Source organism: Biomphalaria glabrata, chromosome 3, assembly GCF_947242115.1.
Source record: "Biomphalaria glabrata chromosome 3, xgBioGlab47.1, whole genome shotgun sequence".
Taxonomy (NCBI): Eukaryota; Metazoa; Mollusca; class Gastropoda; family Planorbidae; genus Biomphalaria; species Biomphalaria glabrata.
In genome coordinates this window covers 41,771,025-41,785,050 of record NC_074713.1, presented here as the reverse complement: position 1 = coordinate 41,785,050, position 14,026 = coordinate 41,771,025, and the positions used below count along the sequence as shown (strand labels likewise).

Sequence of the window (14,026 nt, the reverse complement as noted above, 5' to 3'; positions counted from 1 at the left end):
CTTAAGAGAGCAGACTCCATTTAATTGAAGACGACAGCGTGTTGCTGGTTAGAACTCTTAGATCTGTTTGTGAGTGGATAATTCGGCTTAACCTACCACTCATCAGGTAGACTAGCTATTAGAGAAAACCTTGCTGAACAGTGTGTCACGTTTAAGCTATAGCAGTATTGGAAGAGGAAATACTATCTTTAAAACAGTTGGTTTTGGCTCCATGAAAATCCTTCTAATGGGTGGGGAAATATTTATATGTGAATAGTTACATTGCCTAATCAGTCAATCTATTCAAGTTTTAGTTATAATGCATTTAGCTTTGTCTAATCCAGACGTGCCACTGCGGTTGGTTCTTTTCTTCTTTTTTTTGTTAAGCAAACCAAACAGATGACTTCCTAAACACCCTAACTTAACTCAATGTTCAGTCGACGCCCATCATATTCACTCAAATCAATGCTCGGCAGACGCCTTTCCCGCTTTGAGTCATACGAATTATTTGCAAAGGTGTTGGATGATTTAATGAAGATAGATTTATAGTGTTAACACGTTTTTTTTTTTAATGTATCTTTTTGACAGTTGCACTGAAACGATCAATGAGATTGTGTGACATATTTTCTCTGTACACCATACGATGCTATGAATAGGTTTGTCCTTGTTATAGTCAGTCACAGAAAGTATTGACGCTAGGTATTTGTGTTTGTAACTTCGTAATAAGTAAAAACATTTAAATAATAATAATAATAATATTTAAAAAAAACAACAACAAAACATACACGAATATCTGAGTGATTTGTTGGTAATCGCTTTCTAAGAGCATTTATACATATGGCTCCTTCTGTCTCGGAAGACAACGGATGCACCCAGGTGAGTCACTGGCTTTGGTTACGTTTTGAGATGGGGCAGAATCTGGAGTGACTGATCAAGTCAATTCTGGAGCGGCAAGAGTTGGCCACAGTTCGTGCATGTGTATGCCACATATATAATAATATATATATATATTTATATACTAGTCGACCCACGGCGTAGCATACGCAATTATTTTGCAGGGCCGGTCTTAGGCCAATGCAACCTATGCGACCGCAGTGGGCCCCGCACTTTCAAAGGACCCGCGCTAATTCTAGGTGTAAATTATTAAATTAAACAATTTTATAACTTATAACAGAATTCCCACAGCCTCCTGATTTACCAGGAGCTCCTTGAAATCTCCTGAAATTGCAAAATATACGAAAAAGTCATGGAAATCTTCGGAAATTATAAAAATCTTTTGAAAATTAAAAAAAAAAAGAAATTCCTGAAATATATAGACAAAATTTGTTTGTGTCATTTTGGGGTGTCATTCAAAATGGAAAGCGCCAATCCTATGCGCGATGAAAAATAAAACGGCATTATGCAATACCCGTAATTGTGGAATCTGGTGAAAGAAGCTTCTCGCGCCTCAAACTAATGAAGAATTACTTGAGGTCAACAATTCTCGAATATAGATTGAAACATTTGGTAATTATGGCTATTGAGCGTGATCTATGATATACTGTATGACTTCGCTACACGCAAGGCTCGTAAAATAATTCTGTAGGTAGTAAAGAATGAATAAAATGCAAAGGCGAATTTATTTTCTAACAAAAACTAGTAACTTTCACTTATTATCCGTATCCCTACCCAAACTTGACCCCGCGAAATCCGTTGAGTCCGGCCCTGCTATTTAGTGACGGGTGAATACAGAGTAGATTACTAGTTCTCTTCCCCCGCTAAAACTACGTGGGGTAGAAATAAAAAAGAGTGATCTTTCCATGACTTCTTGGTCACAACGGTTAAGTCCGCCCCTGCTATTTTGTGACGGGTAAATACTACTTGTTCTCCCCCCCCCACACTTTTTTTTCGTAGAGTAACTCTAGTCCAACATGCAGAAATAAAAGAGTGATCTCTCCTTTACTTCTTGTCCAAACTCTTGAGCCATATACATATATATGGGGGGGGGGAGCCTGAATTCGAACTCTTGGCTCTAGCCCCTCAAGCCATCACACTAACCACTCCACCAGTGAGGTGCTTATGAAAACAGAAGGTTGTATAGTTATCTATTGTTTGTTTCAAACTTACTTAAAAGCGGCGACCTATAAAGGAAACTAATTCATTATTCAGCTACCAACTCTCCAGTCAAGTACTATTTCTTTCCCTTGCTCGAGATGCCTAACAAAATAATTAATTATCAAAAAGCATTTACTTAATAGGTTAATTTTTCTTTTTGATTCTTGTGTTGTCATGTAAAAGAAATAATTGTACAAAATTTCAGCTTAATCCGAGATTGGGTGTAGGAGAAATAACGTGTACAAACTTTTTACCAGACAGACTCAGTAAATTGATATAAGCTTTGTAAAAAAAAAAAAAGGCTGTTAAGTTTTGGCTTTCGTGTGTCAATTTAGTTTCAAGATTTCATAATCATGAGTCTACCAGCGTTATTTATTCAACTTTTCTTGTTTTTGGTGGGGTCATTAAAACTTCCTCTGCGTGCCTGGGCTGCGTGACCTATAATGCTGACGTCTACTGCAACGAATAAGTTATAAGGCTTTGTGTCTTTTTTTTTTTCTCTAAAATATTCAAATGGGATTAGTCCTTGTGGGGGTGGGGCGGTGTTGTATTATCTGGGTGTTCTTACACATTTTTTTTCTTCCCCGAGCATATAATTGTAGCGGTGTCAAATGCACGTATAATTATGCAAATCCTAATTCATTGTGATTGTGATCGGCGTGACCTTCAACTTGAGCTTGGCTTTCTACTTTGACCTGTCATACTGATGTCACACATATGTATTTACTTGGATAACAATATCGACTTCTGTTTTATAGTGAGCTTGTGTGTATACACTTTGGTGTAGCCAAGATCACAGTCGGTAATCTCATTGCTTCAGTGCTGCAGTGTAAATACTTGTAAATATTTACATCGCCTACACCTACACACATGAGGAAATACGAAACAGGATCACAATGGCCATTGGGCCCCACGACGACCTGCTGATCACAGCCAGAAAACACAAACTTAAACTGTATAGTCATATCACGAGGTCCTCAAAGACCTTTCTCCAAAACAAAACAAAAACACACTAACACAAAGCGATGGGAAGACACCAATGTCATTGAAAGAGATAATAGTCAAGACGAAAAACAGAGGAATAGAGAATGATGTTTGACAGATCATGTGTGGTGCCCCAATGATTCAACAGACGAAGGGATAAGTGGAGGTGTCATTTATTATTATTTCTATCGCTACCCTAATTTGCTTGTAATATCCTATATTTTCAAACTGGAACATGTCGTTTTGAGTTGGTTACTACTTCAGCTTTTTGTATGGCCAAAGATTTCAGTGCTCGTTTTCTATGACAAGTCGATTCTCTTACATTTCTTCAAAGTAATAAAGATCTATATATATATATATTTGGTCTTGCCAAATTAGACTCTAGGTCAGTTCTAGTTTAAATGGATGTTAAAATGTGAGTAAAATTAGACTGTAGGTCAGTTCTAGTTTAAAAGGAGGTTAAAATGTGTGTAGTTGTTTGTAGGACAGAAAGAAAATGGGGATGTAGAACTAGAAGGAAATCATTGATAGCAAGGGAACCTTTTTTATTTACATTAAAACCTCTTTCGTCCTTTTACAGACCATCACTAAGTTACTTCCACCAAAGACGGAATGACCTTAACTAACCTCAGCTCAAGGGCTCAGGCCAGTTACACCAGTGTCGGCATTCATCTCGTTTCACCAACCTAAATGCTGTGACTCCATTATGTTGCTGACCTATTTGATTAAATATCCAAATCATATAATGACCAAACATTGTCATTAATGCGCGCTGTCTGGGTCATGTCTGTTTCGCCGATGACAATGGTTTAACGTTGAACAGCTCAACAGATCGTCTGCCCGTGACGGCCTGTGAGTCAGGCTTCTGTAGTGGCATTATATTCACTGGCATCTGTGTGTGTGTGTGTGCCAACCGTGGTGCGTGCTGTGCACGTCTCTCGATCGATACACAACAACACAGCAGAGGAAGCAGCTGCTGATAAAACAATGACCTCTTCCCCCGCTCGTGTCAGCTGTGTGCTGGAGAAAAAAGAAAAAAAACCTGTCGCATGAAAAAAAAACACTAGATCTATACAGGGGAAAAAAAAAGGTTTTACATGTAGGCTACGAGTCTAACGTAAACACAGAGTGCGTATCAAACATCAGCAGACTTGGTGGGATTCGTTTAGAGGAGTTGTCACTGATCTCCATGTCAACAGATTCATCCCAAGTACTTGTGTCATCATCTTCCATCTTGTTTGTTTATATTTCGGTGCGGCCGGCTCCGAGAGTTCGCGCACAGAAACTAAACGGTGCTACTCTAGCCTTCGCCGCTTTATATATTAATCACTGTAGTTGACCTAATTACGTACAGGCTACTACAGGCTGTTAGCGCGACGTGTTATTATTTTTTTTTAGCTATTATATTCTGGTCACGTGTTTAAATCAATAAACCAGTTGCTTAGTGATTATCAGAGGAGTCTTACAAATAGTTGATTGACTCGAGTCATTAGTTAATGCAATACTTCATCAATTTGACCCAGGAAGAAGAGGGCTTTCGCAATAATCTATCCACTGATGTAGCATGACTAAGTGAACATTTGTTGATGCATTATTAATGATTCTTAAATATAGATCTATATATTTTTTTTATGAATAGATTAAAACACTTACTGACCGCTAAGAAGTTCTCTCTGACTTTATTCATACTTTATTCAATGGGCTCTGAGAAAAGTGTTCTTAGACTATGATGTAATACTTGGTAGATTGTTGTTTTTTTTAATACAGGCACCACCAATGGTTGACAAGCTTTCAATACTGAACACTTTAAAAAAAAAAGGCTTAGTTGTACCAGAGATTAGAGTTTATAATATTATTACTGTTTTATTAGTATTGGGAGATTTTGGGAACTTACTTGACACAGAAATCTCTTTCTGCTGTCTAGAACTACTATCTATGTGTTGTTTCTCTTCAGCCTAGTCTTTGTTGTGCTGTTCTGTGCAGCTTGTTCCATGGCATGCATGGAATGGCCGTGGTTCTCAAATCTTTGGCTATAGAAAGTAAAGGTTTTACTTTGTGAGGGATCAACTGTGATATCTGACATCTTGTTATAGATCAGAAGCTCAACTTGATTTTGAAGTTTGTACATTCATCTCCTATTCAAGTTTCACATAATTTTATTTTATTTCTGTTCATCTCTAGGAATATTTTTTTTTTTTTGATTGCTCCATTTTTGGGAACATGTTAGAATTAGATCAGCTTTTTAACTCCTCAAAAGGGAGAACATTATGCAATTCTTATTTGGCTTCTTATACATTAGTGTCTGCATGATGTAATTATCATAATCATTAGAGTAATGTAGTGTTAATCTTAACAGTAATTTCTTGCACCTTTTGATATATATATATTACTGAATTATAGTTAATGAAGAAATAATTAAAATAGAAACTATTTCTGAGCTTCAAACGGCCTCATTTGTTAAGTCTTTGTTTGTTGGTGAACCATGTTGCCCATGAGCTTCAACTGAGGGATAAACTGTCTGCTGCTGTGTTGTTGAGTTAGGATTAGTAGACCAAGGCTTTTTATTTGCACTCTTGCTTTGATGACTCCTGGGAATTCACATTTTGTATGCTGCCAAAATCTTCAATCAACACTTGAAAACTCTTGAGGAATTATCTCTTTAGATAAACATTTTTCTTTTTAAATCAGCTTACTGATGAGGAAGTTACCAAGTTGGACTTAACAGAAAGACATAATATTCAATTAAACTTTGCTTGCCATTACTTTAGTCACAGGTTTTAATAAGAAGAATTTAAAGTCTTATTAATATTTTACTTTAACCTGCTAACATTTTCTATTACTTTGAACCTATAAGAAACTTTGTATAAGGACATTTCAAAATGATCTACAAGGCTAAAAGAAAATGTTGTGAAGTGTAGTGTATGATTCTATTGGTCTCTTCATTTCTCTCCCTTTCCACCCAGTATGCTAACACTCATTTTGCTCAGCAACAATCCATTTCTTCCAAATAATGTATTGGTCTGAATGTAATTCTTTAAACTTGATTCCATATTGACCCATTTATAAATTTCTACTCCTGCCTTAGATAAACCCTTACCCGTCTGCTCACACTTTTGGTTGTGGACCTACTGGTCCCTGGCTTAAGACCCTGATAATGTCCCATCATCTGCTGGATGTTGAATTAAAAAAAGAAACTTCTTAACAGAAAGAACATCTTCCCTTTAAGGATTCAAAGTTTGTAGCTGTTTTGTCAACAAATTATCAAATGAGTTAAAATCAAGTCTACTCAGCATTGGCACGGAAAAGATAGAAAGCTTTGTGTTTTATTTTCAGAAAATGTCTTGAAAGTTGTACTGACATATTATGTGGGTTTGAATTTTAGGTGACTCATTCTCTGCTAGTAAACTATTTGTAAGCTCAATATTTCTTTTTTTTTTACTTGCTTGTGTATAAGATAGCACATGGTATGGCGTACTCCATATGCTATAGTCTAATCTCTTGTGTGGGGTGGGGGTACTGAGGGAAGGTTTCACTGCTGCCTTTAGGAGCTCAGCAGTCACAACTCAGCTCAACTTGTCTTTGAACTTAAGCCTCCAAGCAGGCACTCATACTCACATCCCACAAGCACATCACAATGTTGTGAATAAATATTTTGTTCTGTCTGGTTTAATAGTAGCATATAATAGAATGAGTTTGAAATGTGACCCAGCTCCTAGACGTTGTTAGAGAAAATGTTCTGCTATCTCCAGCTGACAGGAAATGTAGCTTAGTTTAACATATCAATGATCATAAAACAAGAGCCGCCTGTCTTGGGCAATCAATGGGATTGCTTGGGGATTAAAATAGTTTTTCTTTGTTGTTTTCTGTTTAGTGATTAAAATTCAGCTTTGGCCTTATCTGAACTCTGGCTGCATGTAATAGTTGGACTGTTCACAGTACAACAAAGTTAGGCTTAGTTTTTATTTTTTAACCAATGTAATATTTCATTGTCATTGAGTTATCAGTTTGTGATAGCAGTTAGTATTGTGTTCATTATCTAGATAGCTAAATACCTTATTATGGTATTTCTGTACAAACTTCTGGGATAATAGATGCCTCTTGAGTGTTTTAGTTTTAGAGTTTTTAAAGTGTTTTTTTTTTCCCCTCCTTCTAAATGGTATTACAGTATGACACAAAGATATACTTTATACAATCATTAGTGAATATTTTTTTTAAATTTCATTTTGAAAACAGTGTTAGACATTTCTAAACATTGCTTCTGATATTAAAAACAACTTGTAGACAAGGAGAAAAGTTGTGTGTTCTAATGGATGAAGCTGTTGTGTTCAACTAATTTGGATTTTGGTTTTTGCTGTTCCAAATTTGATACCTAGCTGGATGGGATGACGTCTATGACAGAGTTCTTGAACAAATGTCACCAGGATGATGTGAAAACTAGTTTAGATGTGCTGGGTAAGAACCAGTTGAACCAGCAAAAAAAAAAAGCTTTATTGTCATCACTAATTTTTTTTTCTTTTGGCAGCTCATTATTTATCTCTTATGTTCTTGGTTGACAGCTGTGTGCTGCTCATTTTTGTTGTTGTGTAATGTAGACTGTCACTTTTTTAGAAAAGCAGCTTAGTGGTGGTCAGTGTAAAAAATGTGTGATTTTATGTCTACAGATGGATTACTAAACCATGACAAAGAGGACCTGGTGGAGAGGGTCAGTTATCTGGAGAAGAAAGTCCAACAGCAAGAGGATGAAATAGTGTGCCTCAAGTCTGCCTTAGCTGATGTCATCAGAAGGCTTGGTTCTGTGGAGCAGGGTAGGTACTTTGCTGTTTTGATGTCCGTTAACTCAACATTTTAGTATAGCATTAACATGAAAAGTGGCATTTATTAAAGGTAATTGAAAAACAAATAAACAATAAAACCTACTTATCTTATTCACAGTGTACCAGTTACTTGAGAGCTAACTCTAAATACTTAGGTGTTATGATAAATAAAAAGTTAATGTGGAAATGCCTTTTGGATGGAATTTAGAACTCTTACAAAAGGATTATAGTTAATTGCAAGAATTTTGTTTACAAATGAGACAAGAACAAAAAATGTAAATACTTGTAACCCTTGGTTAGACCAATATTAGAATATGCGTCCTCTTTTTGGGATCCTTTAACTAAAAATAAATGTCTAATATTCTCCGAGCTTCATTTGGATACTTAGTCACTCAGCCTAGTTTAGGGCTGGCCAACCTTTTGGTTCCATGGGCCAATTTTTTTCACTTCTGATTCAGATGCACCACTTATAATTTTACAAGTTTAAGTCCTTTAAAGTAGTGTCATTTGTACATGTTTGGTTAGTTCTACACATTTGTGTAGAGTAGAGGTTAGAGATTTAAGAAAAAAAAACAAAAGAAAACTTTTACTTATTTCTTTGTTAATATTTTTAGCTTGCATATAATTTTATTATTTCTGTAGGACCTATAGTCAAATTATAATTTATGAACATTGTTAGCAGTTTTAAATGTATATATTAAGAGCTCATTTCATGACCTCAGTTTGTTTTTGATCATTTTCGTCAATGAAAATGCTTGCTGACCTCGGTATCTGACAGACCTAAGCAATATTACAGATCCAGTAACTCTACCAGTCATTGAGGGCTTAGTTTACTTTAGTTCACTTTAATTGATGATTTCCTAGACATGACTTGCTTCCTCTTATGTCAGACCATGATCTGGTTTTTCCTTCGAGTGACTTTAGGCCAATTATCATCATTTTTTAAATTAAATAAGCTTAAATATGTAACATAAAAAATGTCCAAGGCTAACCAAAAGATAGAGCATACATATTCACACACAGAATCCAATGCTAACAAATACATTGAACCTATGTGTTCTTTGTTGTTGTTTTTTTGGGTCAGATTAGCTTTATAAACATTCCGGTCAATATGGGCATCGTAATAGCTTGGAAATTAAATTCCTGTGAAACTTTTTTAAAATTGATTATTATCATTTTTTGCGAACAGGCATGCTTTTTTCATGTTTATTTTCCTCAGTGGGAAATGCGCCACTTTAGCGCCATAGGTTGGCCACCCCTGGCCTAGTGTTTAGAAACTGCTTATTATTTTGTTTGGTTTGCTTGTTTATTATGTCTGATAGATATGATATTCTATTCCAGTCTCCCAGAACAGTGCCTCATCCTCCAGGTCTGCTATGAGACTTACTTTAAGCAGACCACGTTCCATGACTGGTAGCAGCAGCACAAGTAAATCACACATGAACGCTCTTGAAAATGTCAATGTCATGTCCTACAGGAATGCCCCGTCATCGTCCAGGGCTGCCAACAAAAGTGTGCGCCATGCTTCTGCTCTAACCAAATGGTCATCTCTGTCCACATCAGTGGAGATGTCCAACACAGCACTGACACCCACATCGTAAGTATTTGTGCGTAAAGATACATTCTACCATTAGTTTTATCCAATGTATAATCTGAATGTTATGGACTGTTCAAGTAGTTCAGTCATAAAAAATGTTTTTGCACATTTGAAACAGAATATCTACAACTTTTTTTTTGTTTGGATTCTAATTGTTTTGCATTCCTCTTATAACAACATAATACTGAAAGGAAAATTGAGTTTCAAATTTATTTCTCTAATTATGCATGGCCATTTTTCTGGATTACAAAATCAATTTGCACACACACACACACACACAAAGTTTAACAGATTGTTTATTTTATTTTTGTCTACCAGTGGTATAGCCAGTCAGTCATTTAGTCTACACTAGAGACCAACATCTGTTTCCCCCTACAATGCAAGAGTTTTTGTCATTGCAAAAGCCAATTAAATTGAATTACAATATAATTAATAAAATAGTGTTTTTCTTTTTCTTTTTTTTTTAATTAATGAAAGTATTATAATATTTTCTTACATTTTTAAATTAAAAAATAATTTTCAAAGTCTGGTGGAATAAATAAAGTTTTTTGTTTCTGTAAATTTTGTTTGAGACATCACAGAGTCAATAAAATGTGACAGGAAATAGTCATTTAAACTGTTAACATAGTTACAAAAAATAATGTTACTTTTTAATCATTTCAAGACTCAAACATCATTACTTCGAACAACTTAATGACCTCCCCTCCCCCCCATCCCCTTTTTTAAATCTGTGAAGCCTATATCATTTGACACCACTAGACTAGCTATACCACTGTTGTAAACAGTAACCATTGTTTATTGTTGATCTCTTGGTATGGTGGATTTCTTTTTACAGGAAATAAATGTTTTGTTTTTTTTAGTTTGTGTTTTAGGGTTAAATTTTTTTTTTTTAGGACAAAGGGAGGCTACTCAATGTATTACTGAGCCATGCTAAACTAATTCTTTGTTAGAACTCTGACTTGCTGTACTTCTAGTGTTATTGATGTAGAAACTTGAGTTCTCACTTACTTCCTGTTTGCCTCTTTTCTTTGGTTTACTTCCTTATACACATACACTAACATACACATACACTAACCTACACATACACTAACTTACACCAAGCTTGGTCCACTAGGATATGTTGTTGTCATGTGCTTGTCAGGTTTGAAACTTGTAAGTTGCACAAATGAATGTCTACCACTAGTGCAGTCTTTTCTAGATTTATTTATACAGCTCTTTAAGTCCCCTGAAGTCTGTTGCTTTGTCTGTTGACCTGATGAATGTCTTAAAGAACTTTGTGTCAGAGCTTTGTCAATGTTAACAATCCTGTATGATGTGACTCAGTTTAATTGCATTGCATAATATCATCATTTAGTTATCTCTAGTGTGGGCCCAGGTGACAAAGGTAAGCTAAGCCATACAATTATCCCTGGCAGTCTCTCTCTATATATTTATATTGCATCATATAATAAACACATGCATTAAATATATTTATTCAAACACACTTACTTTCAATAATGCAAGTGTAAACAGTTTGTTATGACTAAAAGATTGAAAAATAGTAAAACTCAACCCAAACCAGTGACCCAGCTATTCTTTAAAAGTTGCTCAATATTTTCATTGGATTTTGTGTGTCTGATGTCACTTGTTCCTTTGGACTTACTGGCCTGATGTATTATCAGCTTGTTGACCATATCTCCAGAGTTATTTCCAATCAATGGATAGTTTCAGAATTACTTGTGGTGTAGATTTACCTTCATGTCCAATGCTAGGAATCATGGAAGTGGGAATTTTGCTTAGAGAATCTGCACTGATGCACTTAAAAGTTCACTAGAAGTAACTGTCTCCCTTGAACACAAATGTAGTAGAAGTGTCACGTACATGCTTGCTGCAGAAGTTGAGTACAAAATGGACACTATAGTCTGAAGCTATCTAGACGTGACAAAATGTATTAGAAGTGTCACGTACATGCTTGCTGCAGAAGTTGAGTACAAAATGGACACTATAGTCTGAAGCTATCTAGACGTGACAAAATGTATTAGAAGTGTCACGTACATGCTTGCTGCAGAAGTTGAGTACAAAATGGACCCTATAGTCTGAAGCTATCTAGACGTGACAAAATCTACTCCTCTAAATGACGAGTATTTCTGATTATGTTAGGGACCGACTCTTCAGTTTTATGCCTTGCCCTTGAGATGGAAGCAGTTCGTTTTCTTCACTCGAATCAATTTTTTTTTTTTTTTGTGTTCAGGATTTGAACCCCAGCACTCGTGACATTGACTGGTCATTATTAGAATCTTAGTATCTAGATCTGTCACGGTTAATCATTTCTACATTTTTTGACTTGAAGAGTTCTGTTATTGGGCGCTCTTGTTTCAAACCTAGTGAAAGGAATATACAAACTATTAAAGTCATACTTGATATACAAATAAAATCTACATTTGTGTGTGTCCTTGAAGGTTGAAATAGCGGTCTGTGTGTGTGTGTTGTGAAGCTTGTCATTTTATGTTTGTTTTCAGATGAATCCATTATAGCGTAGTCATCTATTCATATCCCCGAACTGCAGCACATGTACGCAGCCCTCACCTGTATCTTGTATGTTGAGCTACAGTAGTAGGCACACAGGTTTTGGTACTATATATAATTATGTTAATGTATCATAACGTCCCGCATTCACACACTGAGTCGCTTGAAACTAGGTCAACTTGTCTGCACGTTTGCAGTTCAGACGAAATGTGTCAAGATCCAGTTTAGGTTGCTCGTACGTGTGTTTTTCTGCACTCGTAGGCTGGTGGCTACTTGGATCTATTGTTTGAAGCTCTTATTCATCAATGCGTACAATAGCTGATCGTTACTTTCAGATCGATAGCAAGCCTCTGTTTTGTTTTGCTGAATCATCAAAACAGTTTTGGCCTATTTAGTCTTATTATACCAACTCTATAGCACTAGCTCGTGGGTACATCGGCATGACACGATCACTGTCTACACAGTGACACACATCACCGAGCCGTGCAATATGATTGATTCATAACGCCAGGGGGAGGGGGTTCCCTGTCCTTGACATAGACCGACACAGCTGCCGTTGCTACTAACCAACCTAGTCCAGTCTGACTCACCCGACCTCCCCCCTTCCGCTCCATCAGGGGAGGTAAAAATCGCTCAATCTCGCGGGAACTCAACCTAAAAATATATCCTGATGCTGCATACCATCCAAAGCAGTTTCTTCATCACTTCGTGAGCAGTGCTTTCTTTCTTGGACACTCATTTTCTTGCTATGGAAGAGTAAAACTAAGATTTAAGCTCTATGCATGCTTTAGCTCATTAGATCTAGATCTATATTTCATAGCTGTCATTTATAGTGTATATTTATGTCTAGTTAATATTATCTGTTGTAGCAGCCGGCATATAGATATATTTTGTTTACAATTTTATGTTAGTCTACGGAATGCTTTGTTTTGGGTTTGTATTGGGGGATAGATTTGTAGACCTAAGTAGAGTGTCCCAACTGAATGTTATGGTACAGTCTTGGCCCACTTTGATCTCAGTTTGTTATTGCAGATCTCTCTGAGCGGGAAGTTTAAAAACACACACACAAACACACAGGGACCATGTCACAACGGTAAAATTTTGTATCAAACAATTTTGACTCGCTTGAATGATTTCCTAGTATTTCTACACTATAACTACTAGTTCAGCCTAATTCTCTACTCAATGCCAATTATAACCTCTCACATGATCTAAGCACGCAGTCTATTAGTGACATTGGTTAGGGTATGTAGCATGTTTTATTTGTTTTTTTTTATCACTTATTTTCCTCTAACCCTATGGGCTCAACACAGTCTAAACTACTCTAAACTAAGCCAAAGTTCTACATTTCAATGTAACTTGTATTCTCAATATAATCTAGAGTGTACTCTATTAAAAGATAGTTCTTATCAGTATGCATGAATCAGGTATGGATGGATGCTGTTGCTATTTGTTGGAATGTACTTTATAGCAGTTTGTAAATGTAAATCATTTTAGGCCACATTGGAATCACAAAAGTTGGTTTTAAAAAATACTTTGTCAATTTAGTATTCAGTTCAGCCTGCTACCAGTTGTATCAGTTTGTCTAGTGCTACCTGTGATATCAGTGTGCCTAGTTTGATCTGTGATATGTGTGCCATATGACAGGGAAATTGAGATCTGATTTTTTTTCTGTTGATGTATATGATTGAACCAAAGTGGTCTTCACAAGGTGAATGTGATTTCATTCCTAACCTCATACATAGCTGTGGTGTCTTTGAACAGGATCAAGTTTAGATCTGCAATGTATGTGTGATTTTGTTGAATGTTCAAAAGTACTTTAAAAAAATATATACAAATATGCACTGCACTAGTACAAAGAGTGCAACAATACATTGAGTGCTTTAGTACATGAACTGATTTGTATATTGATCATAACAATACAAATACTGTATAGGTACAATTGATTGCATCAGTATAGAGACTACTTCAATTCATACATTTCTTTCTCTACTTTTTCATTGGAAGTAACAGAATACAGTACATATATATATATACCTTGGGGTGTCCACAC

General features: G+C 36.0%; 1 protein-coding gene and 1 long non-coding RNA gene across 13 annotated transcripts in view; one reads left to right on the top strand and one right to left on the bottom strand.

The window, feature by feature from the left end:
- LOC106055403 (echinoderm microtubule-associated protein-like 2) overlaps window positions 1-14,026 on the top strand; it is a 39,002-nt gene that overhangs the window by 9,423 nt on the left and 15,553 nt on the right. Inside the window, exons 1-4 of one of the 12 annotated variants that reach the window (XM_013211652.2) lie at window positions 4,132-4,267; window positions 7,291-7,509; window positions 7,719-7,862; window positions 9,213-9,468. In XM_013211652.2, coding sequence (XP_013067106.2) covers window positions 7,440-7,509; window positions 7,719-7,862; window positions 9,213-9,468 — 470 coding nt within the window. In that variant the 5' untranslated portion in view covers window positions 4,132-4,267; window positions 7,291-7,439. Of the gene's footprint in view, window positions 1-4,131; window positions 4,268-7,087; window positions 7,510-7,718; window positions 7,863-9,212; window positions 9,469-10,553; window positions 10,621-10,833; window positions 10,853-12,581; window positions 12,730-12,806; window positions 13,067-14,026 lie in introns of those variants that run through there. The other 11 variants (XM_056025136.1, XM_056025137.1, XM_013211649.2 and 8 more) reach the window with 11 other exon arrangements.
- Window positions 3,462-5,047, bottom strand: LOC129925386 (uncharacterized). Its single transcript, XR_008777147.1, has 3 exons — window positions 4,952-5,047; window positions 4,711-4,861; window positions 3,462-4,077 (listed from the first exon to the last, which is right to left on the bottom strand). It is a non-coding gene; the product is annotated as an uncharacterized LOC129925386 (long non-coding RNA).